Raw genomic sequence first — 25,246 nt, forward strand, 5'->3', positions numbered from 1 at the left:
GTAAGTACAACACAGTCTTATTTATGCATACATTAAGTCACACAGGTAAGTAATACAGTTAGGCCCTAGGGGCCACGCAAACCATATACTAAGTAAGTGGTATAAGGACCACTGTCACGGAAATAGGATAGGCCTAGGCCTAGGGAATCGCTGGGGCTACACTATACTACCAAAGGTTAGGAAGTGGGAGGCCCACGGGATTCAGGTGCAGAGTGGAAAAACTCACGCGTAATGCGTAAAAGTCACTAGCAATAGTACAGTTTAGAAATAGATTTAGGACACTTCCGGAGTAGCTAGGAAGTCGAGACTGGAGAACTAGACACTAGGATAGTCACTATCCTGATGAGCACCGGAGTACCCAAGTTACCTAGCCCACAGGCTGCGGGTGCATAGGGGTGAAGTTGCGTCGGGTTTCGTCGTCGACTCCTATGGATGCCTGAAGAAAGATGCTGACAGGCAGTCAGTGAAGAGTGTCCGGTGGATCCCAAGGCTGGGATCAAGAAGAGAGGAGACCTGCAAGCAGAAGGGACAGAGTCAAGGTCACTAGCCAGTGACCACGTGGAACCAGGAAGGAACCAGGCGATGTCGTGAAGATTGCAGGTGAAGGTGAAGCTTGTCGCTGCAGCCGCGAGGACCAGGGAATGTCGAGGACGACCAGGACCAGGAGGCGAGCTGTCCCACGAAGGCTCTTGCTGTCGGCGGCGTCGAAGTTGGACTAGGACTCACCAAGCCTTGGCAAGCGGAACCCACGCAGAACGGAGGACTTGCTTCTGGTGCAGACCAGGAAGGTCTGGGGTGCTTCTCTTTTTCAAAGAAGCAGGAGCCAGTCTGGAGGAGCCAAACCAGTGATGAAGATTTCAGGGTGCGTCGTCACAAAGGCCACTAGCCAGCGGGCAAGCAACCGGACAGACGCGGCAAGCAGGAAAATGCAGAAGGGCCCCACGCAGGACTCGTGGAGTGTGGGGGGCTGGTCTTCGGTGCAGATGGTGCTTGGGGTTGGGGCTTCTCAATCCCCGGTGCACAACTTCGAGGGTGCCTCAGAAGCTGCGCTTGAAGATACTAGCCACTTTTCCCAGGTAGCCGGTCCCACGTCTCTCGTCGCCTCCACGGATCTCAGCTCTGCTGTGGATGTGGATCAGGGTCGGAGAAGTCTGGAAGTCAAGGCTCTGGTCAGGCTCTGCAGTCGGTCCCTCGTAGAACTTTAGCAAAGCAAAGGGTAGTCTCTTGATGGTGCCTGTTTGCACAGGGTAGCCTCTCCTTGGCCACAAGGGAGATTCTTCAGTCTTCTTCTTTCGTCGAATGTCGAAGGTCCAGAGTTTCTGTTCAAGTTTGCAGGTTCAGGATAATCTAAAGTCTTGAGGCCCAACTCCCACTCTTATACTAATCTGGGGGGCTGGGATACCTGCTAGGTCACGCCTTATGGGTGGGACCTGGGAGGGGGTGGTTACACCCACTTCCCTTTGTCCAGTTTCGTGCCAGGACTGGGGCTGGAGTGCCCCAGCACCGGTTTGAACTGGACTATGCATGAGACACCTTGTGTGCCCCAGGCAGGTCTCATTCCTTTCAGCCCTCCCTGCCCCAATACACTAAAGTCTGTCTGGGGAGGTGCTAGCACCTCCCCAAGCAGGAAACCTATTGTCCAAGCCTCCCTTGCCGGGATCACTCCCAGCAGCAGGAGGTCAGACTTGTGTCTGTGGCAGCAGCATCCATTTTGTGATGCTGAGGCTTTGGTTAGAGTTAAACAGCAAAGTAGGATTTTAACATGTCTCTCCCTCTAGAAAGGAGGAATAATATCCTCATCACCAGAAATGGTATGGGGGTATTATTCCAAAGTGTTAGACACCTTACACAACATGTTTTGATAAAGCCAAACCATAGTTACCATAACCGTTTAAGATTATAAGGCACTTTAAGAGTATATGGTAGGCTATATCATAGAACAGCTATAAGGACATGATTCCGAAAGCTGCAGACAGGCTCAGCTCATGCTAGAGCACCATCTCACATGTTACCAAGCACTCTGCCTCCAGGATTGTTAAGGCCTGCCATAGGAGTGACTGATAGGTACACGTGTCTATATATGAGGGTAGATATAGGCATACTATATCTAAGCAAGGGGTGATTACACGACCTTGCCCCAGCTGAGTGATCAGCCAGTTGTGTCTGATTGGAAGGCCAGACCAGGGGTGGCATAATACATGCTGCAGCCCCTGGGAGGCCTAGGGTACACCTATGCCCTGGGTACCTAGGGTACACTGTGCAGGGTCCAATAAGGTGATCCTTACCAATTGGGAATGTACCTAGGGTACATGGAGTCCATTTTAAAGAGAGAGCAGACAGCCTGAGACCCTGAATGGTAGGATCTCAGGCCAACTAAGTCGAAAAACTAGCTAGGCACTAGGCAAAAAGTTGGGGATAACCATAGTCCGATATCTACCTTCCTACATAAGGCATTACTAAAATCCAATCTAGATTGAATTAAGCCCTGTATCGCAACCTGCTTGGCTTCAAACGGTAGAAGCGGGAGAATTTTCTTCGGCATTCTAATGATTCCAAAGCAGGTTGCAGAAATCTTGGTTGCTTGGGTGTTCAGGGTTAGGGAATCGTCCAACCAGACTCCAAGACTTTTTATGTTGGTTTTTGGGATGGGCGGGCGCTCAGACAAGAGGGCCATAGGAGGTCAATGGTAGACAGTGCTGGTAGTCCAAGTAACATAAGTTCGGTCTTATCACTGTTAAGTTTAAGGGACGAGGCTGTCATCCAGTTTTTGACTTCTTCCATGCAGGCAGTCAGGTTGGTCTGTGCAATGTCACAATTCATTTGCGCAAGGGAGACCACTAGCTGAGTGTCATCCGCATATGTAATGATCTTGATACCATATGGGTGGACAATCTCAGCCAGTGGGCTCATGTACACGTTAAATAAGGCAGGACTAAGTGACGAACCCTGCGGGACCCCGCAGGCCAGGGGTTTACTTGAGGAAATACAGTCTCCATCAAAGACCTGAAAAGTCCTTCCACACAAAAAGGATTTAAACCAGGCTAAAGCGTTCCCTGATACTCCCAGATTAAGGAGTCGGTTCAGTAGGGTTTCGTGGCTCACTGTATCGAAGGCTGCACTTGAATCGAGGAGGATGACTGCCCCTGATCCTCCCCGATCTAAGATCCGCCTAGTTTCCTCTATTACGGCCAACAGGGCCGTTTCTGTTCCATGTTTAGGACGGAACCCTGTCTGAGAGACATCAAGTAGATGATTATTCTCGAGAAACACAGTCAGATGGAAATTAATGTGTTTTTCCAGAATTTTACTCGCCCAGGGTAGCAGGGAGATGGGGCGATAATTACCGTGATCCATAGGGTCGAGGTTAGGCATTTTCAACAGTGCTCTCACCATGGCTTGTTTCCACGTAGGTGGGACACTGCAGGTTATTAAGGAGGTGTTAAGCAGCTCCAACAGGGTGGGGAGAATGATTTGACTGACTGACACCATAGTCCGAGGAGGGGCAGAATCACGTGGGGAACCTGATTTTACTTGCTGTATAAGAGTCTCTAATGTGTCTAGATTAATCAAAGGGAAATGATCCAAAATCACTCGTGAAGAATGAGCCGTTTCCAAGGTAGAAGAAAGATCATTGGGGGGGGGGGGGGTTCCCGGGCTGAGATTACAAATGATGAGTAAATTTTATTGATTTTCTGATAGAAAAATTCCGCTAACTCATTACAGCGGGAGAGAGTATTGTCATTGGGGGTCCCGGGTGAAGGAAGTTTAGTAAGACTTTTAACAATATGGAAAATCTCACTCGGTTTTGATCTGGCCTTCATGATTTTATCACTGTAGTAGGAGGATTGCCTGGATTTTATTTCTGATTTGTAGGCTCTGATTGCCTCTCTGTACGTGATTTTATCTACAGTGGCCCAACCGCCACTTTCTTTCGAGCTTTCTGCAGTGCCGTTTTTTTGCTCTAAGCTCTTCCGAGTACCATGTAGCTGTTTCTCGTACCCTTTTTAGGCTGATTTCTTTTACAGGGAGTACAGAGTCAAGCGAGCTACGAATCCAGTTGTCGAATTCCTTGTTGTCCAATGAAACATTCTGTGAGAGAGAGGGTCTGGTGGCTGTCAGATGACTGATCCACTGATCTAATGGGAGCTTAGACCAATTTCTCATCTTACGCGGCTTGGGAATGTAGGAAACAGATCTAGCTAACGACCAAACAAAAGGGATTAGAAAGTGATCAGTCCATGGAAGGTGTATAAGGGGCTCTATCTTGAGTTCCGTACTATTGCTAAATACAGGGTCCAACAGGTGTCCTTTAATATGTGTTGGGGCCAGAACTAATTGCTCAAACTGAACTGCGGCCAGACTGGCTATCAGTTCTTTAGCCAAATTATCTGACTTCTTATCAAAATGAATATCGAGATCCCCCAATAAAGTAAAATTGGAGGAAGACGTAGTTAATTCAGCTACATGGGAGGGTAATGCCATGTGAAATTGATTCAGGGGGCCTGGGGGGCGGTAAATGAGAATCCCTGAGAAGCAATCGTTGGGAGAAAATTTAATAGAAAAAGACAGACTTTCACATTCCGGAATAGAGTCTGATACACATAGGCACAAATATTGAGCCTTATAAATGATTGCCAGTCCCCCGCCTCTTCCCTGCGCACGATCTTTACGTGCAATTTGATAGCCAGGGGGGAGTGTTTGCACTAGGTCGGGATCGGATTCTGGAGTTAGCCAGGTTTCTGTTAAGAAAATGGCATCGGGTGCGAAATCGCCCAACAATAAGGAGATTTCCGTGCCATGTCTTGGAAGGGACCTACAGTTTAAAAGAAATATTGTGAAGGTTTGAGGGCCAGCTTCCTTCTGAGCAGTATTGAGCCTTGCGTTACAATATTGGCAAATAGTGGGCAAGTCAAGCGGGTGGTAAGAATGCCGGCAGTTAGTTTCCGCAGAGGGTCGTAGGTTATGAAGGAGACCAGAGCTGTAGGTTTTTCCCTTCGGCGCGCCGGCGGAGCGCCCGCTGCGCGGTCGACGGGGAGTGCTTATAATATAGCAGGAAGAGGGAGGGGCCGAACGGCTATGCCGTCAACCCAGCTCTACCCCCAATATGGCGGCTGCGTTTTCCCGATCCGAGGGCCGAGGGCCGATTCAACTGAGGGAGAAGTGAGTGGCAGGGAGGAGTGAATTGTGCAATGAGCAGTCGTTAATCACCACAACATGTACACATACTCATAAAGTTTAGAATTTAAAAACATGTAAAAATACTTTCCATGCACACCTAGTCTCCCGGCTTCCGCCTCAGGAGGTTCCTATCAAGTTCTGAGGAGGTGCGCTGAAGGCGGCGCTTAAATAATCAAAGTGGGTCGGGAGGTCCCAACGGCTATGCCATCAACCCAGCTCTACCCCCAATATGGCGGCGGCGTTTTCCCGATCCGAGGGCCGAATCAACTGAGGGAGAAGTGAGTGGCAGGGAGGAGTGAATTGTGCAATGAGCAGTCGTTAATCACCACAACATGTACACATACGCATAAAGTTTAGAATTTAAAAACATGTCAAAATACTTTCCATGCACACCTAGTCTCCCGGCTTCCGCCTCAGGAGGTTCCTATCAAGTTCTGAGGAGGTGCGCTGAAGGCGGCGCTTAAATAATCAAAGTGGGTCGGGAGGTCCCAACGGCTATGCCGTCAACCCAGCTCTACCCCCAATATGGCGGCGGCGTTTTCCCGATCCGAGGGCCGATTCAACTGAGGGAGAGGTGAGTGGCAATGAGCAGTCGTTAATCACCACAACATGTACACATACGCATAAAGTTTAGAATTTAAAAACATGTAAAAATACTTTCCATGCACACCTAGTCTCCCGGCTTCTGCCTCAGGAGGTTCCTATCAAGTTCTGAGGAGGTGCGCTGAAGGTAGGTTGTGGTTGCTATTCCCATTACTTTCTGGTGCCCAAGGACGACAAAGGCCTGTGTCCTATCCTAGACCTCCGGGTCCTCAAACGATTCCTTCGGAAGGAGAAGTTCAAAATGCTAACTTTGGCTCAGGTCCTATCTGCCCTCGACCCTGGAGACTGGATGGTGGCGCTGGACTTGCAGGACGCTTATTTCCACATCCCCGCCCTGCCAGCCCACAGACTTTACCTACAGTTCACAGTAGACCTCAAGCATTTTCAGTTTACAGTGCTCCCGTTCGGCCTTACCAGTGCCCCTTAGGTGTTCATGAAAGTGATGGCGGTGGTCGCAGCTTATCTGCGCAGATCAGGGGTTCCAGTCTTTCCCTATCTCAACGACTGGCTGTTGAATGCTGGCTCACCCCAGGCTGTCGTCTCCCACCTCCAGACTACAGCGGACCTCCTGCATTCACTGGGGTTCACTATAAACGTGCCGAAGTCACACCTAACTCCCTCTCAGTCGCTCCCTTTCATCGGAGCTGTTCTGGACACAGTGCAGTTTTGGGCATATCCTCCCGAGCAGCGAGTCTGGGATATTCGCGCTATGATACCGATGTCTCAGCCTCTGTCACGGATTTCAGTGAGAATGACCCTAAAGCTGCTTGGCCTCATTGCCTCCTGCATCCTGCTGGTGGATCATGCCAGATGGCATATGCGGGCTGTTGGAAACGGGTAGCGTGGTGCAGAGCGGGCGGGCCAAACTCCGGAGGAAATGTGCAAAGCATCCACGCAGTACACACAGGCGACACACAAGGCACACTACAAAAAGAGACACTACACCAGTTTAGGTAGAAATAACTTTTGTATTGTCAAAACCACTAGGTGTCAGGTAATCTCTACACTGCGCCAACTGGCGCTCGGTTCCAATTTACAGGGGGGAATTATGTACAGGGCAGGGCCAATCGGGCCCCTGCCGGAATCATTGCGATTTACAGATAAAATAATTGTACGTGAGAAATAAAGCTCCCATCCATCCACATTAATCCTGCAATAAAATACATCAGGGCATGACGTGAGACATTAGGCCGGAACACCTGTAACGGAAACCTCACAGCATCACAATAAACATGACCGTCCTGGGCATCCCCTGAAGCAGGAAATTAGGTTAGGCAGTGCACCAATACATCAAACCCTGGCCTCTGTAACTAGCGCTGCACAGAACAAATGACTAGCACTTTAAATCAGGCATCTAAACATAGGGCTACGCCTATCAATCTATTAGCGCTTCAAACAGGGCATGGCAAATAAACATAGCGCGTGAAAACAGGCATCAATACATTAAGTATCCCTTCTGGCATCATCACTGGGTATAAACGCATCTGCATAGTTCACTTTAGTATGGGGTCTAAACACCCTAGGGCAGGCATGAACTACCTGAGGTCATCCTAGTGTGATAGTAGGCCTGAACATTAGCATAGCAACCCTGAGAGGAAAAACACTAGTCAACAGTACGGCCACACCGACATTATCCAGAGGGCCCTCAGCCAAAAGTCTCCCCTTGTAGTGCCCTCCTGGCTAGGCAACCAAAGGGGCCCCACGTCGCCACTACCCACTGTCCGTCGGGGCCGGGGCGCCAAATTGTCAGTTCTGGGCACGTTGGAGTCCCCTCCCTGGGACTCTGGAAACCAACCGGGAATAATGTGGCCCCACGGAAGAATACGGGCCCTCGGGGCGAGCACCGGCAACGTGCCCCGACACACCCTCTAAGTGCGCCCCGCAAGGTCCCAAAAATGTGAAGGATCACCGGGGCGGGCACCGATAACGTGCCCCGTTGCCCCCTCAACGCCACTGATTCCCCCAATGCCCCACTCACCGGGCTCTCGGGCTGCAGGCAGTCGCTCGTTCCCCGGGGGCCTCAGGTACCGACCCCGTACCTCGAACGGCCCCCACCGGTCTCCGCAGGTAGCCCCACTCACCGGCAGTCCTCGCGGCGGCCTTCGGGCGTTCTTCGGCGTCCCTCGTGGCAGGAAGCGCACACGGGGCTCTCCTCCACTCCGGACTTCACCCGGGGCTTAGAGGTAGCCTCAGCAGGGCTGCGGACGTCCTCGGCTGGGGGAGGCGGGGTAGGCTCCCGTCCTCCCGCTCTGCTCTCCCCGACGTCGGACTTCACATGGGGCTTCCCTTGGCTTCCCCTGGGCCCCCTCCTGGGGCCCGGGACTTCGACGCCGCACTCGGGGCTCTCCTCTGGCTCAGGAGGGCCCCCCACCACGGAGCGAAGTCTCCGTCGACCTCCGGGCTGCTTCCTGTCGTCCGGCAGCCAATCCGTGCGCGGCTATCGCGGGGGCGCGTCAGCCAGCACCAATCGCTGCGAGGCTCCCCTGACGTCGCGGGGGAGCCCGCGCAGACCTCCGGGTCCCACGGCGGCAAAATGCGGGGTGGGCACCCGCTTAGGTACACAGCAGGTAACGCGCCGCCATTACGCGGGGTGGGCACCCGCTGTACACAGCATGTAGCGCGCCGCCATTACGCGGGGTGGGCACCCGCTGTAAGTTTAAACCTTCACAGGCGGCACACACGCGGGGTGGGCTCCCGCTCCGCTTTACATACGTTCAAATGTGCCCGAGTCACGGGGTGGCCTCCCGCTGGCTTTGTAGGCGTTCCGGGGTGGCACCCACGCGGCGCTTCCACGTGAACCAGTCCTTCCCTCCAAACAGCGCTACTGGGGCTGTAGCAAGGGTGCTTCCCAGGCGCTAGGCAGCCTCCTCAGCTCCAGGGGCATCAGGCAGCTGGGTTACCACACTCACCAGCAGGGCACAGTCAATTAGGAAGGCAGCGCTCACCAGCTATCGCGCTCTCCTTCCACGGGCAGCTAGAATATAGCGCTCTCTCCCTGCAGGCGGCTTATACATAGCTCTCTCTCTCTCTGCAGGGACTGCAGTCCGTCCCCAGATAGCGCTCACCAAATATAGCGCTCTCCTTCCTCGGGCAGCTTGAATAAAGCGCTCTCTCCCTGCAGGCAGCTTGTAAATAGCGCTCTCTCTTTGCAGGCAGCTTGTAAATAGCGCTCTCTGGTCCCTGCCCCTTGATTGAGGGTTTCTTGAGGGGGGGAAGTTGCGTTGGTGGCTGCAGGCGGACTACTCAGTCTCTGCCTGTCGTCCCTGGATTCTCCTCTCGCCGGGCCAGATCAGTGGGTAGTTCAGGATCCCTCACTCACTTAAAGGGCAGTGCCTCAACCCTGTCACCTTCAGAGGCATAGGTCCCTGACTGATCCTACCGCCTAAAACTCCTGCGAGGGCTTCTCCAGGTTTGCGTTGCCCCAACTATATCTTTCCCTCGCCCTGTGGACAGTAGGGGGGGGGGGGTAGGTAGGCTCAGGGCCCAGCACACAGGCCCATGTGGCGGTAACCCCTGGCAGCAGGTCCCCTCTCTCCCAGGTCCACCCTCTGACTGACTGCATGGCAACCCAGCTCCTCCCTTTAGACGCCCCTCACCCCACCTTCCAGACAGTGCCAGAAGCTTCTAGAAGCGTCTGGGGAAACTGGCTCTAACTGGCCTAGGGGGAGGGGTAGAGCACCCTGGGTGCCAGGCTTCCCTCCAAAAGCCGGGGCTGCTGGGAAATAACGCCTAGACTGTCAACCCAGCTCAGTCAAACGGCGCAACCACACAGCTTTGGCATCCATCTTAAATTACATTTTTAAAATGGGGAAACTCAGTCTGCACACATTCATACAGCATTCATATGTCGTTCCACAGAAAAGCGAAACATTTCTGGGAAAAGGGCCAAGTCCAACACGGGCTCTGCAGTGGGACTTGAGGTTCCAGTGGGTGCAGCATCAGGGGAATCTTTCTGACTACGTCCAGATCTCGGAGGGAACTGTGCAACAACTGCAGTGGTGGTTAACAAACCAGGATTGGGTCAGAGGCATATCCCTCTCCCTTCCTCCAACCAGAATTCACGGTAGTGACCGATGCATCACTGCTGGGATGGGGTAACCACTTGGAAGAGGCGGAGATCAGAGGAGTCTGGTCTCTGGCGAAGTCTGAGCTCCATATCAACCTGTTGGAGCTCCTGGCGATTCGGTTGGCACTGAAGGCATTCCTTCCCTCCCTCAAGGGGAAGGTAATGCAGGTGTTCACAGACTACACCACCGCCATGTGGTACTGCAACAAACAGGGCGGGGTGGGGTCGTGGACTCTTTGTCAAGAGGCTCTTCGCCTTTGGACATGGCTGGAACATCAGGTCATGACCCTGGTGGTTCAACACCTGGCAGGTTCTCTGAACGCCAGGGTGGACGAACTCAGCCGTCGGTGTCTGGTGGATCACGAATAGCGTCTTTACTCAGATTTGGAGCAAGGTCTCTTTCAGCAGAGGGGAGAGCCTTGGTTAGATCTGTTCACCACCGAAGAGAACACGCAATGTCAGCAGTTTTGCAGGTTGGAGTTTCCAAGGCGGCACTCGCTCGGCGACACTTTTCGTCCCGAGTGGAGCTGCGTCCTCCTTGTACACCTTTCCGCCTGTACCACTTCCGCCCCGGGTGCTGAAGAGCATGCGCAACCGGGCTCAAATCATTCTTGTGGCACCGGACTGGGCAGGAAAAGTCTGGTACCCCGACCTCCTGATAATTGCTATCGATCCTCCGATCAGATTGCCCCTTCGGGAGGATCTTCTGTCTCAGCAGCAGGGAACGGTCCTCCACCCGAACCTGCCCAGCCTCCACCTCCTTGCGTGGAGATTGAGGGGCGACAGTTGACCATCCTCCCGAAGTCTGTAATGTCATCTTGGCAGCCAGGTGTCCCTCCACTAAGACTGTATACGCCTGTCGATGGAGCAAGTTTGTGGCATGGTGCACCGCAAAGGCTGTGGATCCACTTTCTGCCCCACTTTCTGAGGTACTTTTATTCCTTCTCTCATTGGTCCAGCAGTGCTCTGCTCTGGGCACTGTAAAAGGCTACCTGGCAGCCATTTCTGCTTTTCTTCAGCTACCAGATCAGCTCTCTTTGTACAAGTCCCTTATTGTAAGTACGTTCTTTAAAGGCATTATTCATCTCTTTCCTCCATCGCCTTTCATAATGCCACAGTGGGACTTGAACCTTGTTTTGACTTACTTTATGTGCGCTCCCTTCAAACCTCTTCACAACTGTCCTCTTAGGCTTCTCACTCTGAAGACTGCTTTTCTTGTTGCCATCACCTCTGCTCAGAGAGTGAGTGAGCTTCAGTTTCTTTCTTCTAAGCCCTTTTTCTTCTCAGTCCATCAGGACAAAGTGGTGCTTCCAACAAGACCCTGGTTCCTGCCTAAAGTCGTCACTCCTTTTCACATCGGTCAGACTATTACTCTGACCACCTTTTCCCACCTCCACACCCTTCAAAGGAGGAGGAGAGACTCCACCGTCTGGACCTGAAACGTGCACTGTCTTTCTACCTTGACCGCTCAAAGGATTTCAATCAACTCTTCGTTGGCTATGTGGGTGCCAAGAAAGTTTGGGCTGTGCAAATGCGTACCATCTCTCGATGGGTCGTCCTTTGTATCAAGGTTTGTTATGCTCCAGCTGAAAAGGAACCTCCAGTGGGGCTGCGAGCTCATTCCACTAGAGCTACGGCAGCAACTGTCATGTGGAGTCCCACTCACTGACATCTGCCAGGAAGGGGGGCTTCTATGCACATGCTCAAAAGACATTACTGCCTCGATAGTCAAGTCCGGAGGGACGGCTACTTTGTCCGTTCTGTCCTCCTGGATTTTCTGGGCTGAACTTGGTTGCAGTCCCTCCTCCGGGGTTGGTGTTACTGGCGTATCTATTCTAAGGTAAGGAATTTATAACTAATAGTCTTTCAGATGAGCAAGTTACTTACCTTTGGTAACAATGTATCTGTAAGAGACCTATATTAGTTATAGATTCCTTACTGCCCCACCCTTCCTCCCCGCTCTGCGAACTGATTTACAGGGATAGGGACTCCCTTGCAGGGCCCTAGTGTGGCCCACCAGTGGTTAAAGTCTCATGTCTCTGCGCTTCTGGTGTGGAAAGTCGTGTTAGAACTGACATCCGCGCACAGGGGCGGCGTCTAAGTAGGCACCGCAACTTCATCCCTGCTACTACGACGCCGATGACGGACGCGGAGTTGACCGACGCCACCTACCGACGCGCAGGGGTACTGCTGAAGAAAAATTCTCCAGATCCAGTCTGATGCCTGGGGGTAATTCTAAGGTAAGGAATCTATAACTAATATATGTCACTTACAGAGACATTGATACGGAAGGTAAGTATCTTGTTCGTTTGTGTGGTTAAAATAGTAGACCCTTTTCATACCAGTAATGGTTACTGCATCCTTGGCCTCAAATATGCTGTGAAGTTCAGTATTTTAGCAGCTAAATACCGTATTACTTGAATGATTTCATTAGTTGCAACCCCATGACAGCAAGCAAAATGTGCTTTTGGTCTTTCCAAAAACATTTTGTCTCTTATTTCAATTCATGTTCATGCCAAGTATTGTCATCTCCACAAGTAAACCTTTGGATTGTGGGGTACCGCAGGGCTCATCACTGAGCCCCACACTGTTTAACGTGTATATGAGGCCACTGGCTGAGACCGTCCGTCCTTATGGCATTAAGATCGTCACTTATGCGGACGACACTCAGCTAGTGGTCTCCCTTGCACAGAAAAACAGAGAGCCGGTACAGGCCAACTTAACGTCCTGTATGGAAGGGGTCAGGAGATGGATGATGGCATCCTCTCTTAAACTCAACGGCGATAAGACTGAGCTCATGGTGCTTGGCCCTCCAGCTCTGTCCACTATTGATCGCCTATGGCCCACTACCTTAGGCTCACCCCCAAGTCCGAAAGATAACATCAAAAGCTTGGGGGTTTAGTTTGACAAGTCCTTAACCCTTATCACCCAAGCCACAAAAACATCTGCAACCTGTTTCGGGATTATTAGGACGCTGAGAAAAATCTTGCCATTCCTGCCTTTTGAAGCTAAACAAATTGTTATTCAAGGCCTTATTCAATCCCGACTTGATTTCAATAATGCCCTCTATTTAGGGGCGCCGGAATACGTGCTGCAAAAACTCCAGCGGATCCAGAACTGCGCTGCACGCACACTGTTGCAGATTCCACGCAGAGTATCAGCGGTGCCTGGGCTGAGGACCTTACACTGGCTCCCTGTTAGGGAGCGAGTAAAATTTAAAGCCATGTGTATATCCCACCAAGCTTACTGGAGAACTGGCCCAAAAATCAATCATTCCCTGCTCTCCCCCATTTCCCCGGTAAACAACTCCGATCCACTCACGCATTTCTAGCCGTAACGCCCCGGTTCAAGAGGTCAAGAGCAGGAGGAAGGTCCTTTACGCTCAATGCTGCTAAGATGTGGAATTCTCTTCCCCTCACATCTCAGATCGAACCCGAATCTGTCATCCTTTCGAAAGGAGCTTAAAACGTTCCTATTTAGCAACTGCTAACCCCTTGCTGTTCTCCTCAAAGCACTATCCTCTCTATCAGCGCCTGGACGACTCAGGGCAGCAGCCGCACTTAACAAAACCCCTTTTCTTTCTTCTTCTTCTTCTTGTCCGGGGACTGAAGGTGTTGTCCTTGACGCTCTTTAGTCTGAGACCAATATTAGCTAGTGATACGGATTTGTCTGTAGCCAGCAGCACAGCTGAGTGTTCTCACCCATCTTGGTGGGATCAAATGTGAATTACGTAAAGATTATAGGAAATTGGCTGTATATAAATTAGTAGCAATGTAGCAGGTGGGCACATCCCTGTTTAACACCTTTGAGATTCCTAATCTTGTCTCATAGGACACCCGTATCATGATGAACTCTAACTCCAGCTTCAGTGTAGAGTGCTTGACTCATTGTAAATAATAGTAAAGTGATGGCGGCCAGTAGACAAGCACAGGTAAGATTGGGGAAATGGAATTCTGTACAGAAGTAGATAAGAGCACAGTAAAGTGGGCAATCTTCTTCTAGATACTCCTTAAAGCCCCTCAGAACAACACTAACATTTTATATGAAGCACTTGAAGTGACCCTTATTCCATCGTGTATGGACTCTTGCGGCATGTACCTTTCTTTGATTGATGGAATGTTTATTTTTATGCTCCAGCCTGACGTTTTGCCTTTTGACACAAGAGGATCCTGATACAACCATAAATATTAACTCAGCCTCATAGATAGCTTTATTATTTTGCACAGCTGTCCACGAAATTGGCACCGTATCTTATTGGTTCAGTGTTGTTGGGTGGGGATTTTAATTGTATAACTGATATGGCTTTGGATCGCTCCCACCCCCTAATGCTCCCTCTCATAGGGTTGCAGAAGCCAGGCAGGACTGGCAGGCCCGATGGGGCCTGGTGGATACCTGGAGGACCCACCATCCAGATGACCGGGGTTATTCCTATTTCTCGGTGTTGCACGACCTTCATGTGCGCCTGTACGCATTATTATGTACTCCGGATGTACATGGTGGTGTGCAAAGTAGTGAATAGCTTGCTAGAACGGTATCGGACCATAATCCTGTATTCCTTCGGATGCGCTGGTCGCGGACTCTGGCCCGGATACCTACCTGGCGGCTCCGCCCAGAGTTATTGGAGGACCAAGTGTTTAGGGAAGCGGTGGGTACGTTCATTACCCAATACTTCGGGGATAATGAGAGAACTGCCTCCACGCCATTAGTGGAATGGGACGCTGCATATCTGAAACAGTGAAAGTGCGCAAAGTGCTGTTGGAGGAGGTAGACGAGGCTGAAAAACGCTTGTGAGATGTTGAGAAGCTACGCCTCGAAAGATCTGATAGACTGCAAGAATTGATAGAGGCGAGAGAGGCAGGGGCAGGACAGTTGGAGCGCCTACGATGCTTTGATCACAAGGCGTATATTACACGCACCCATGTAGAGGGGGATAAGTTGGGAGCCTTGCTGGCCTGGTTGGCCAATCCATCGCGCAGGGGGGCGCCGATATTAGAGATCCGTGACAACAAGGTAGGCGCCTGCTTCACTCAGGAAGGAATAAACAAACTATTTTATGACTTCTATAAGGAGCTGTACAAGAGCAAGACAGACAAGACTGGTGACGATTTAGAGGGGTTTACGAGCGAACTCCAGCTTCCACAACTGGGGGTTGAGCAAGCTGAGGTGCTCAGCGGGGATATTAAGAGAAGTGCCAGTGGCTATTAAACACATGGCGCGGAACAAAACGCCGGGAACAGACGGGCTCCCAATCGAGTTTTATCCTACCTATTCTGAGCAATTGGCGCCGAGGTTGGTGACTTTATATAATGGAGTGAGATACCTGGGCCGTCTCCCTTTGTCCACGAGAGAGGCAGTTATTGTCCCGCTTCTGAAACCTGGTAAGCCGCCATGGGACAGAACGGCGTATCGTCTGTTCTCCATGCTTAACACGGACTATAAGATATTGAGCCGTATTCTCGCCACCTGTCTGTTGCCCTACATGTCAACTATAATCCATTGCGATCAATCTGGCTTTATTCCTACTCTGAACATGGCCCTCAACGTTCGGAGATTGCTGCGAATTCTCGAAGAGGACTCTTACCCCAAGGCCACCGCTGCCGTATTTGCCATTGATCTAGAGAAGGCTTTTGACAGCTTGGAATGGCCTTATCTCTTTCGTGTCATGGCCCGATTTGGGTTGGGGGGAGAATTCATAGCATGAACGGCGTTGCTTTATATGTCCTCTACAGCGCGGGTCAGGATGGGTGGGGTGATATCTGAAGCTTGTGGAGTGGCTAGGAGCACAAGACAGGGATGCCCCCTTTCCCCTCTGCTGTTCGCATTGGCATGTAAAGTTGGGACTGGGAGATATTTTAAGGGTCTGCGGGTACAGGAACAAATTCATCATATAGCCCTATAAGCAGACGACCTGCTTATGTTCCTAGAAGACACAGAGAGGGAATTATTAGGAGCGAAGGCAGTACTGCATGAACTAGGGGAGATGTCTGGCCTTCGAGTTAATTGGGCTAAATCCTGCCTGTTTCCCACAGATGGCAATAGAAGCGACTTGCAGGATGTAGCGGGAGTGCGATGGGAATCTAGGTGCCTCCCTTATCTGGGGGTCCAGGTATATCATTCTAGATCAGACATACTGGAGGGCAACATCGATAGAGCGGTAAGAGGATTGTCGGGCAGCTTTGATTTTTGGGGAACACTGCTGTAGGAAGGTGGATATCTGACTATGGTTACCCCCAACTTTTTGCCTAGTGTCTAGCTGGTTTTTCGACTTAGTTGGCCTGAGATCCTACCATTCAGGGTCTCAGGCTGTCTGCTCTCTCTTTAAAATGGACTCCATGTACCCTAGGTACATTACCAATTGGTAAGGATCACCTTATTGGACCCTGTACAGTGTACCCTAGGTACCCAGGGCATAGGTGTACCCTAGGCCTCCCAGGGGCTGCAGCATGTATTATGCCACCCCTGGTCTGGCCTTCCAATCAGACACAACTGGCTGATCACTCAGCTGGGGCAAGGTCGTGTAATCACCCCTTGCTTAGATATAGTATGCCTATATCTACCCTTATATATAGACACATGTGTACCTATCAGTCACTCCTATGGCAGGCCTTAACAATCCTGGAGGCAGAGTGCTTGGTAACATGTGAGATGGTGCTCTAGCATGAGCTGAGCCTGTCTGCAGCTTTCGGAACCATGTCCTTATAGCTGTTCGATGATATAGCCTACCATATACTCTTAAAGTGCCTCATAATCTTAAACGGTTATGGTAACTATGGTTTGGCTGTATCAAAACATGTCGTGTAAGGTGTCTAACACTTTGGAATAATACCCCCATACCATTTCTGGTGATGAGGATATTATTCCTCCCTTCTAGAGGGAGAGACATGTTTAAATCCTACTTTGCTGTTTTACTCTAACCAAAGCCTCAGCATCACAAAATGGATGCTGCTGCCACAGACACAAGTCTGACCTCCTGCTGCTGGGAGTGATCCCAGCCAGGGAGGTCTGGACAATAGGTTTCCTGCTTGGGGAGGTGCTAGCACCTCCCCAGACAGCCTTTAGTGTATTGGGGCAGGGTGGGCTGAAAGGAATGAGACATGCCTGGGGCACACAAGGTGTTCCTTGCATAGTCCAGTTCAAACCGGCGCTGGGGCACTCCAGCCCCAGCTCTGGCGCGAAACTGGACAAAGGGAAGTGGGTGTAACCACCCCCTCCCGGGTCCCACCCATAAGGCGTGACCTAGCAGGTATCCCAGCCCCCCAGATTAGTATAAGAGTGGGAGTTGGGCCTCAAGACTTTAGATTATCCTGAACCTGCAACTTGAACAGAAACTCTGGCCCTTTGACATTCGACGAAAGAAGAAGACTGAAGAATCTCCCTTGTGGCCAAGGAGTGGCTACCCTGTGCAAACAGGCACCATCAAGAGACTACCCTTTGCTTTGCCCACGTTCTACGAGGAACCGACTGCAGAGCCCGACCAGAGCCTTGACTTCCAGACTTCTCCGACCCTGATCCACATCCACAGCAAAGCTGAGATCCGTGGAGGCGACGAGCGACGTGGGACCGGCTACCTGGGAAAAGTGGCTAGTAACTTCAAGCGCAGCTTCTGAGGCACCCTCGAAGTTGTGCACCGGGGATTGAGAAGCCCCAACCCCAAGCACCATCTGCACCGAAGATCAGCCCCCCACACTCCACGAGTCCTGCGTGGGGCCCTTCTGCATTTTCCTGCTTGCCGCGTCTGTCCGGTTGCTTGCCCGCTGGCTAGTGGCCTTTGTGACGACGCACCCTGAAATCTTCTGCGCTGGTTTGGCTCCTCCAGACTGGCTCCCACTTCTCTGCAAAGAAGAAGCACCCCAGACCTTCCTGGTCTGCACCAGAAGCAAGTCCTCCGTTCTTCGTGGGTTCCGCTTGCCAAGGCTTGGTGAGTCCTAGTCCAACTTCGACGCCGCCGACAGCAAGAGCCTTCGTGGGACAGCTCGCCTCCTGGTCCTGGTCGTCCTCGACGCTTCCTGGTCCTCCTGGCTGCAGCGACAAGCTTCACCTTCACCTGCAATCTTCACGACATCGCCTGGTTCCTTCCTGGTTCCACGTGGTCACTGGCTAGTGACCTTGACTCTGTCCCTTCTGCTTGCAGGTCTCCTCTCTTCTTGATCCCAGCCTTGGGATCCACCGGACACTCTTCACTGACTGCCTGTCAGCATCTTTCTTCAGGCATCCATAGGAGTCGACGACGAAAACCGACGCATCTTCACCCCTATGCACCCGCAGCCTGTGGGCTAGGTAACTTGGGTACTCCGGTGCTCATCAGGATAGTGACTATCCTAGTGTCTAGTTTTCCAGTCTCGACTTCCTAGCTACTCCGGAAGTGTCCTAAATCTATCGTTTTCTAAACTGTACTATTGCTAGTGACTTTTACGCATTACGCGTGAGTGTTTCCACTCTGCACACGAATCCCGTGGGCCTCCCACTTCCTAACTAACGCTAGTGTAGTGTAGCCCCAGCGATTCCCTAGGCCTAGGCCTATTCTATTTCCGTGACAGTGGTCCTTATACCACTTACTTAGTATATGGTTTGCGTGGCCCCTAGGGCCTAACTGTATTACTTACCTGTGTGACTTAATGTATGCATAAATAAGACTGTGTTGTACTTACCTCTAATCTCATAAAGAGTGCTGAGGGTTTGACTAGAATAAATACACTTTATTTTATATATATATCTGTTGTGGTGTCCTTTCATTTGGTATTCAAGGGATTATATATGGTATCACAGCTGGCTTCACATGCCATTCAGAGTTTAGCCTAAGACTGCTCTTGTCCATGCTACCACTAGGATAGCTGGTCTATAAGGTTGACTTTACAACCAATCACCATAAGGGTATTTGGACTGATATAAGGTGTACACTAGAACTAGTGACATCATACATCAGGCCAACTTCTCACAACTGCCATTGTCGGTGGCTGGACGGTTGTCTTTATTCAAAATGGTGGCACTCCTCTGACTGCTGTACTATTTTGGAACCCTGCCGGTTTGGATACCTGCGCGGATATTCGAACAACTTGCGTCCCTGACTACGGGGTTTTTATGGGGTACTGGGAGACAGAGGGTTTCCCTGAAAGTGCTGATGCGTCCACGGTCAGAGGGAGGATGGGCGATGCCGGACTTCGAAATTTAGCTGCACAGTTGCAGTGGCTGACGCAACGAGTGGCGATGAGACTGCGAGGTGCGGAGGAGAGGGGGAGACCCGGAGCTGCACCAGCTCTCTGATAGTATTGGACCTTCCTACATGCATAGGTGCCCTCCCTGAGGACCTTAAAACAGCACAACAATGTTGGAGGAGGAGCCTCAAGAGGGCAGGTTTGAAAGTGCCGTATGCCCCTGATATACCGCTCTCTGTGTGAGGTGCTTCCCCATGGGGGTTCTTGGCGGGAGATGAATGACTGGACTGAGGGCGCTGACTACTATTGGAGATATATATGAGGACGGGATTGCGCTGCCCTTTTGTGTGCTACAGGAGCAATTTGATTTAAGAGGGGGGGACTTCTTGCTGCACGCAGCCCTCACTGCGGCTATTCGAGCGCACTGGAAAAAGGGCCAGGCGGAACCCAAGATTTCATTAGGGTGTCAATATATAGTTACAGCAGCGGGGAAATTCAAGTCGATTGTGAGAAGTTGGCCTGATGTATGATGTCACTAGTTATAGTGTACACCTTATATCAGTCCAAATACCCTTATGGTGATTGGTTGTAAAGTCAACCTTATAGACCAGCTATCCTAGTGGTAGCATGGACAAGAGCAGTCTTAGGCTAAACTCTGAATGGCATGTGAAGCCAGCTGTGATACCATATATAATCCCTTGAATACCAAATGAAAGGACACCACAACAGATATATACATATAAAATAAAGTGTATTTATTCTAAGCAAACCCTCAGCACTCTTTATGAGATTAGAGGTAAGTACAACACAGTCTTATTAATGCATACAGTAAGTCACACAGGTAAGTAATACAGTTAGGCCCTAGGGGCCACGCAAACCATATACTAAATAAGTGGTATAAGAACCACTGTCACGGAAATAGAATAGGCCTAGGCCTAGGGAATCGCTGGGGCTACACTACACTAGCGTTAGTTAGGAAGTGGGAGGCCCACGGGATTCGTGTGCAGAGTGGAAACACTCACGCGTAATGCGTAAAAGTCAATAGCAATGTTACAGTTTAGAAATAGATAGATTTAGGACACTTCCGGAGTAGCTAGGAAGTTGGGACTTGAAAACTAGACACTAGGATAGTCACTATCCTGATGAGCACCGGAGTACCCAAGTTACCTAGCCCACAGGCTGCGGGTGCATAGGGGTGAAGATGCGTCGTTTTCGTCGTCGACTCCTATGGATGCCTGAAGAAAGATGCTGACAGGCAGTCAGGGGAGAGTGTCCGGTGGATCCCAAGGCTGGGATCAAGAAGAGAAGAAACCTGCAAGCAGAAGGGACAGAGTCAAGGTCACTAGCCAGTGACCACGTGGAACCAGGAAGGAACCAGGCGATGTCGTGAAGATTGCAGGTGAAGGTGAAGCTTGTCGCTGCAGCCAGGAGGACCAGGAAGCGTCGAGGACGACCAGGACCAGGAGGCGAGCTGTCCCACGAAGGCTCTTGCTGTCGGCGGCGTCGAAGTTGGACTAGGACTCACCAAGCCTTGGCAAGCGGAACCCACGAAGAACAAAGGACTTGCTTCTGGTGCAGACCAGGAAGGTCTGGGGTGCTTCTTCTTTGCAGAGAAGCGGGAGCCAGTCTGGAGGAGCCAAACCAGCGCAGAAGATTTCAGGGTGCGTCGTCACAAAGGCCACTAGCCAGCGGGCAAGCAACCGGACAGACGCGGCAAGCAGGAAAATGCTGAAGGGCCCCACGCAGGACTCGTGGAGTGTGGGGGGCTGGTCTTCGGTGCAGATGGTGCTTGGGGTTGGGGCTTCTCAATCCCCGGTGCACAACTTCGAGGGTACCTCAGAAGCTGCGCTGTAAGTTACTAGCCACTTTTCCCAGGTAGCCGGTCCCACGTCGCTCGTCGCCTCCACGGATCTCAGCTCTGCTGCAGATGTGGATGAGGGTCGGAGAAGTCTGGAAATCAAGGCTCTGGTCGGGCTCTGCAGTCGGTTCCTCGTAGAACTGTCGCAAAGCAAAGGGTAGTCTCTTGATGGTGCCTGTTTGCACAGGGTAGCCACTCCTTGGCTACAAGGGAGATTCTTCAGTCTTCTTCTTTCGTCGAATGTCGAAGGTCCAGAGTTTCTGTTCAGTTTTGCAGGTTCAGGATAATCCAATGTCTTGAGGCCCAACTCCCACTCTTATACTAATCTGGGGGGCTGGGATACCTGCTAGGTCACGCCTTATGGGTGGGACCTGGGAGGGGGTGGTTACACCCACTTCCCTTTGTCCAGTTTCGCGCCAGAGCTGGGGCTGGAGTGCCCCAGCGCCGGTTTGAACTGGACTATGCAAGGAACACCTTGTGTGCCCCAGGCATGTCTCATTCCTTTCAGCCCACCCTGCCCCAATACACTAAAGGCTGTCTGGGGAGGTGCTAGCACCTCCCCAAGCAGGAAACCTATTGTCCAGGCCTCCCTGGCTGGGATCACTCCCAGCAGCAGGAGGTCAGACTTGTGTCTGTGGCAGCAGCATCCATTTTGTGATGCTGAGGCTTTGGTTAGAGTTAAACAGCAAAGTAGGATTTTAACATGTCTCTCCCTCTAGAAGGGAGGAATAATATTCTCATCACCAGAAATGGTATGGGGGTATTATTCCAAAGTGTTAGACACCTTACACGACATGTTTTGATAAAGCCAAACCATAGTTACCATAACCGTTTAAGATTATAAGGCACTTTAAGAGTATATGGTAGGCTATATCATAGAACAGCTATAAGGACATGGTTCCGAAAGCTGCAGACAGGCTCAGCTCATGCTAGAGCACCATCTCACATGTTACCAAGCACTCTGCCTCCAGGATTGTTAAGGCCTGCCATAGGAGTGACTGATAGGTACACATGTGTCTATATATAAGGGTAGATATAGGCATACTATATCTAAGCAAGGGGTGATTACACGACCTTGCCCCAGCTGAGTGATCAGCCAGTTGTGTCTGATTGGAAGGCCAGACCAGGGGTGGCATAATACATGCTGCAGCCCCTGGGAGGCCTAGGGTACACCTATGCCCTGGGTACCTAGGGTACACTGTACAGGGTCCAATAAGGTGATCCTTACCAATTGGTTATGTACCTAGGGTACATGGAGTCCATTTTAAAGAGAGAGCAGACAGCCTGAGACCCTGAATGGCAGGATCTCAGGCCAACTAAGTCGAAAAACCAGCTAGACACTAGGCAAAAAGTTGGGGGTAACCATAGTCAGATATCCACCTTCCTACAGCGATCACATGTCTGTATAAGCGTATGACTCTTGAGAAGTTGCCCCCTTTGGACGCACTAAAGTGGAAGTGGGAAGCAGATGTGGGAGGAGAGATACCGGACAGGGCTTGGACTGGAGTGGTAGAGCGAGCCTGGAAAGGCACCAGAAATGCCCGCTTTCCGTTGCTTCATTTCTATGTTTTGCATCGTGCCTACCTCACACCGGTGAAAATTAAAACATATTTCAACTCTGACGAATGTCCAAGGTGTCGAGGAGAAAGAGCGGACTTCCCCCACATGATTTGGGGGTGTCCGCTGGTAGCTGAATATTGGAATGAAGTAATTGTACTATTGCAGGCGGTAACGGACAGAGAGCTGGAGCTGGCATTAGGGACTTGTATATTGCATTAGTTCCCCCACACGGCTGAGACCAAGATCACCAGTAAGTTCATAGATATGGGTTAGGTGTTGGCTAAGAGGGAAATTACGATGCATTGGAATGCGAGTGGGTCCCCGAGCTTAGATCGATGGAAGAGAGTGTTTATCAAATGGGCAGAATGTGATGGAATAGTTAGGCTACAGTTAGCAAATAGAATGGGAAGTGAGAGAGCGCTTGAGGTGGCTAATGCGTGGGAACGCTTGGTGGGGTTATTGAAAAACCCTGATGCTGAGAGCGATGAGGACACTGATCCGGGAGCGCCAGAAACAGAATAAACCCTGTGCACTGAGTAGCTGTAATTATACAACCGCACTGACTATAAACATGTTGAGCGAGCCTATAGTGGTAGTCTGTACAAGCCCGTACTGTTTGAGGATTGGAGACCACCAATTGCGTACTGCTAATAGTTCTTGATCAGTATAGGGTAGCGTGGGATGTGACATGTCTGGAGGGGGGGGGGGAGGGGGGGCTTAGGTTTAGGTTAAGATTTATTGGGTTAACGATGCAGTCTATACGGACTTATTGAATGTTAGATATTACTCCCTTTGTTACATGGTTTTTATATCTTAGGGTCGCAGAAGTGAAATGCTATACTAATGTGCCAAAGATCCTATGTTTATCTGATTGTACACCTTAACGGGGGAGGGAGGCTACAAAACATTTGTAGAATGTAAATGTCATGATTGGAAAACCTAATAAGGTTTGTTTACAAAAAAAAATTGATAGCTTTATTATATCAACACATAGGTCTGATTATTCACGCTAGCCTCCCAGCCTGCAGTCTTGTGCAGATATGCTTTTCGCATCCTATGTCTACAGGCCCAACCAAGTTTGGGATTCACGCGCCCATTACATACGAGCAGATCTCCATCTGGTCTGAAAGATCATTTTCTTCAGTTTTATCTCTGGCTCAGATCCACCTTCGTCCTTGAAGGGATTATGTAAGGTTTTTCTCACAGTTAACTTACCAGGAAAGATAAATGCATTCCTCCATGTTGATGGACCCTTTTTGAGTCCTGCACTAATCTTATTTAATGACCTTGCTCAGGGCTATCAGTTGAAGGGCATGTACCTAAAATGCTCTAGTGCTTTCTTACAAGACCATTCCTGGACTTTATTTATCGACCTAAATTCCCATTGCAGACCAGTGCCTAAACCTCAACGTGGAGAGAATTCACAACTCCCCTTTCCTTTCTGCAAAACTTAATGTTACTGTATAAATCAATATATATCAGAGCACTCTCGTGCCCTAGATGTTAACTGGTGGGCTGTCGGTGTTACCTAAACAAAATCTGCCTTAACTTACAGAAAACTGGTACCTTCTGAGCCCCTTATTCTATGTTCACTCGTTGATGAATTTTCTTCAAGTTTTTTTTGTTTTTGTTTTCAAAAATAAATTACACAATTTTATGGTATTTCAGGCTTCTGCTAATTATGATGCAATATTTTTAAAAGTTATGTCTATGATAAAGATAGCATTGATGGGGTTCTTAGAGTACAGGTTGAGTAGCTTCCAACCAAGGAATCTTGTGTGTGATGTTCTGGAAGTGCTTGTTTGGTCTGCTTTAATGCGATGACCTCCAAAGACCCACAACACTTTCAGGGTGGCCTGGAGACGGAATAAAAGGTCACTTTCCAAGCTTAAAATTGGCAGCACAAGATTGAGGTAAACCACTATGAGTTGCAGAATGTGAATATATTTTACAATTTAACTGTCTTGATAGATTTCTTTTGGAAGAGGAGCTTGTTTTCTTTGGCAGCTACCTTCTAGGGGGATACGAGAAGATGGCCATCTAGAAAGTAGTGAGCCATTTTTGTTGTTTTATGTGCTCTTTTGTTGTTGCTGTCATTCCTGTAGCGAGCATTGGGGAGGACACATGTTGACACTGAACAGGTTAATTGCTTACTGAGCATGATTGTTCGTTAAATCTCAAATTTTGAGCCACTGCTAAACTTACTTGTGTTAGCCCCAATAGCGTAATGAGAAAAGGCCTCTGCTGAGTCCTTTAGTCCTGCAAGAAATTTCTTCTCAATCTGTTGACATTTCTTTGTGTTCCATAGTTACCTCAAACGGTTTAAGGTAATGAAGCCCAAAGTGCTGAGGAGCTGGTGTCGGCAAATCTTGAAGGGCCTACAGTTTCTCCATACACGGACGCCCCCCATCATTCACCGAGACCTCAAGTGCGACAATATCTTCATCACGGGCCCTACCGGCTCAGTGAAGATTGGTGACCTGGGGCTGGCTACTCTGATGCGGACCTCCTTTGCAAAGAGTGTCATTGGTGAGTAACTTAACCGTGAACAACACAGCAGCATTATTGGCTATCCTTGCTTATCTGAAGATGCGTTCAAACCACCCATACATGGTAGAGTGGCCCATTTGTTAACTTTTGTTGGAGATCGCTGGATTGTACTCTTGACTGATGACATTTCTTTAAATGAACAAAAACGCAAGTTGCAGAAGGAATACTGTTGTGCAGAGTGGCATGCTATGACTTAAAAACAATGTTTCTGAAATCTAAGTGTAGTTAATGAAAACAACTTCACCAAAACTTAACTCAGCTGGTGTTCCAGGAATATCA

The 25,246-nt window shown here is 50.1% G+C and overlaps 1 protein-coding gene across 2 annotated transcripts in view; it reads left to right on the forward strand.

Moving 5' to 3' along the window:
- The window catches only part of WNK3 (WNK lysine deficient protein kinase 3), a 1,041,636-nt gene that overhangs the window by 307,281 nt on the left and 709,109 nt on the right, over positions 1-25,246 (forward strand). For both annotated transcript variants that reach the window (XM_085629857.1, XM_085629858.1), the window contains exon 4: positions 24,726-24,946. In XM_085629857.1, the coding sequence (XP_085485983.1) occupies positions 24,726-24,946 (221 nt within the window). The remainder of the gene's footprint in view (positions 1-24,725; positions 24,947-25,246) is intronic.

The sequence above is a fragment of the Triturus cristatus genome, chromosome 10 (assembly GCF_964204655.1).
Source record: "Triturus cristatus chromosome 10, aTriCri1.1, whole genome shotgun sequence".
Taxonomy (NCBI): domain Eukaryota; kingdom Metazoa; phylum Chordata; class Amphibia; order Caudata; family Salamandridae; genus Triturus; species Triturus cristatus.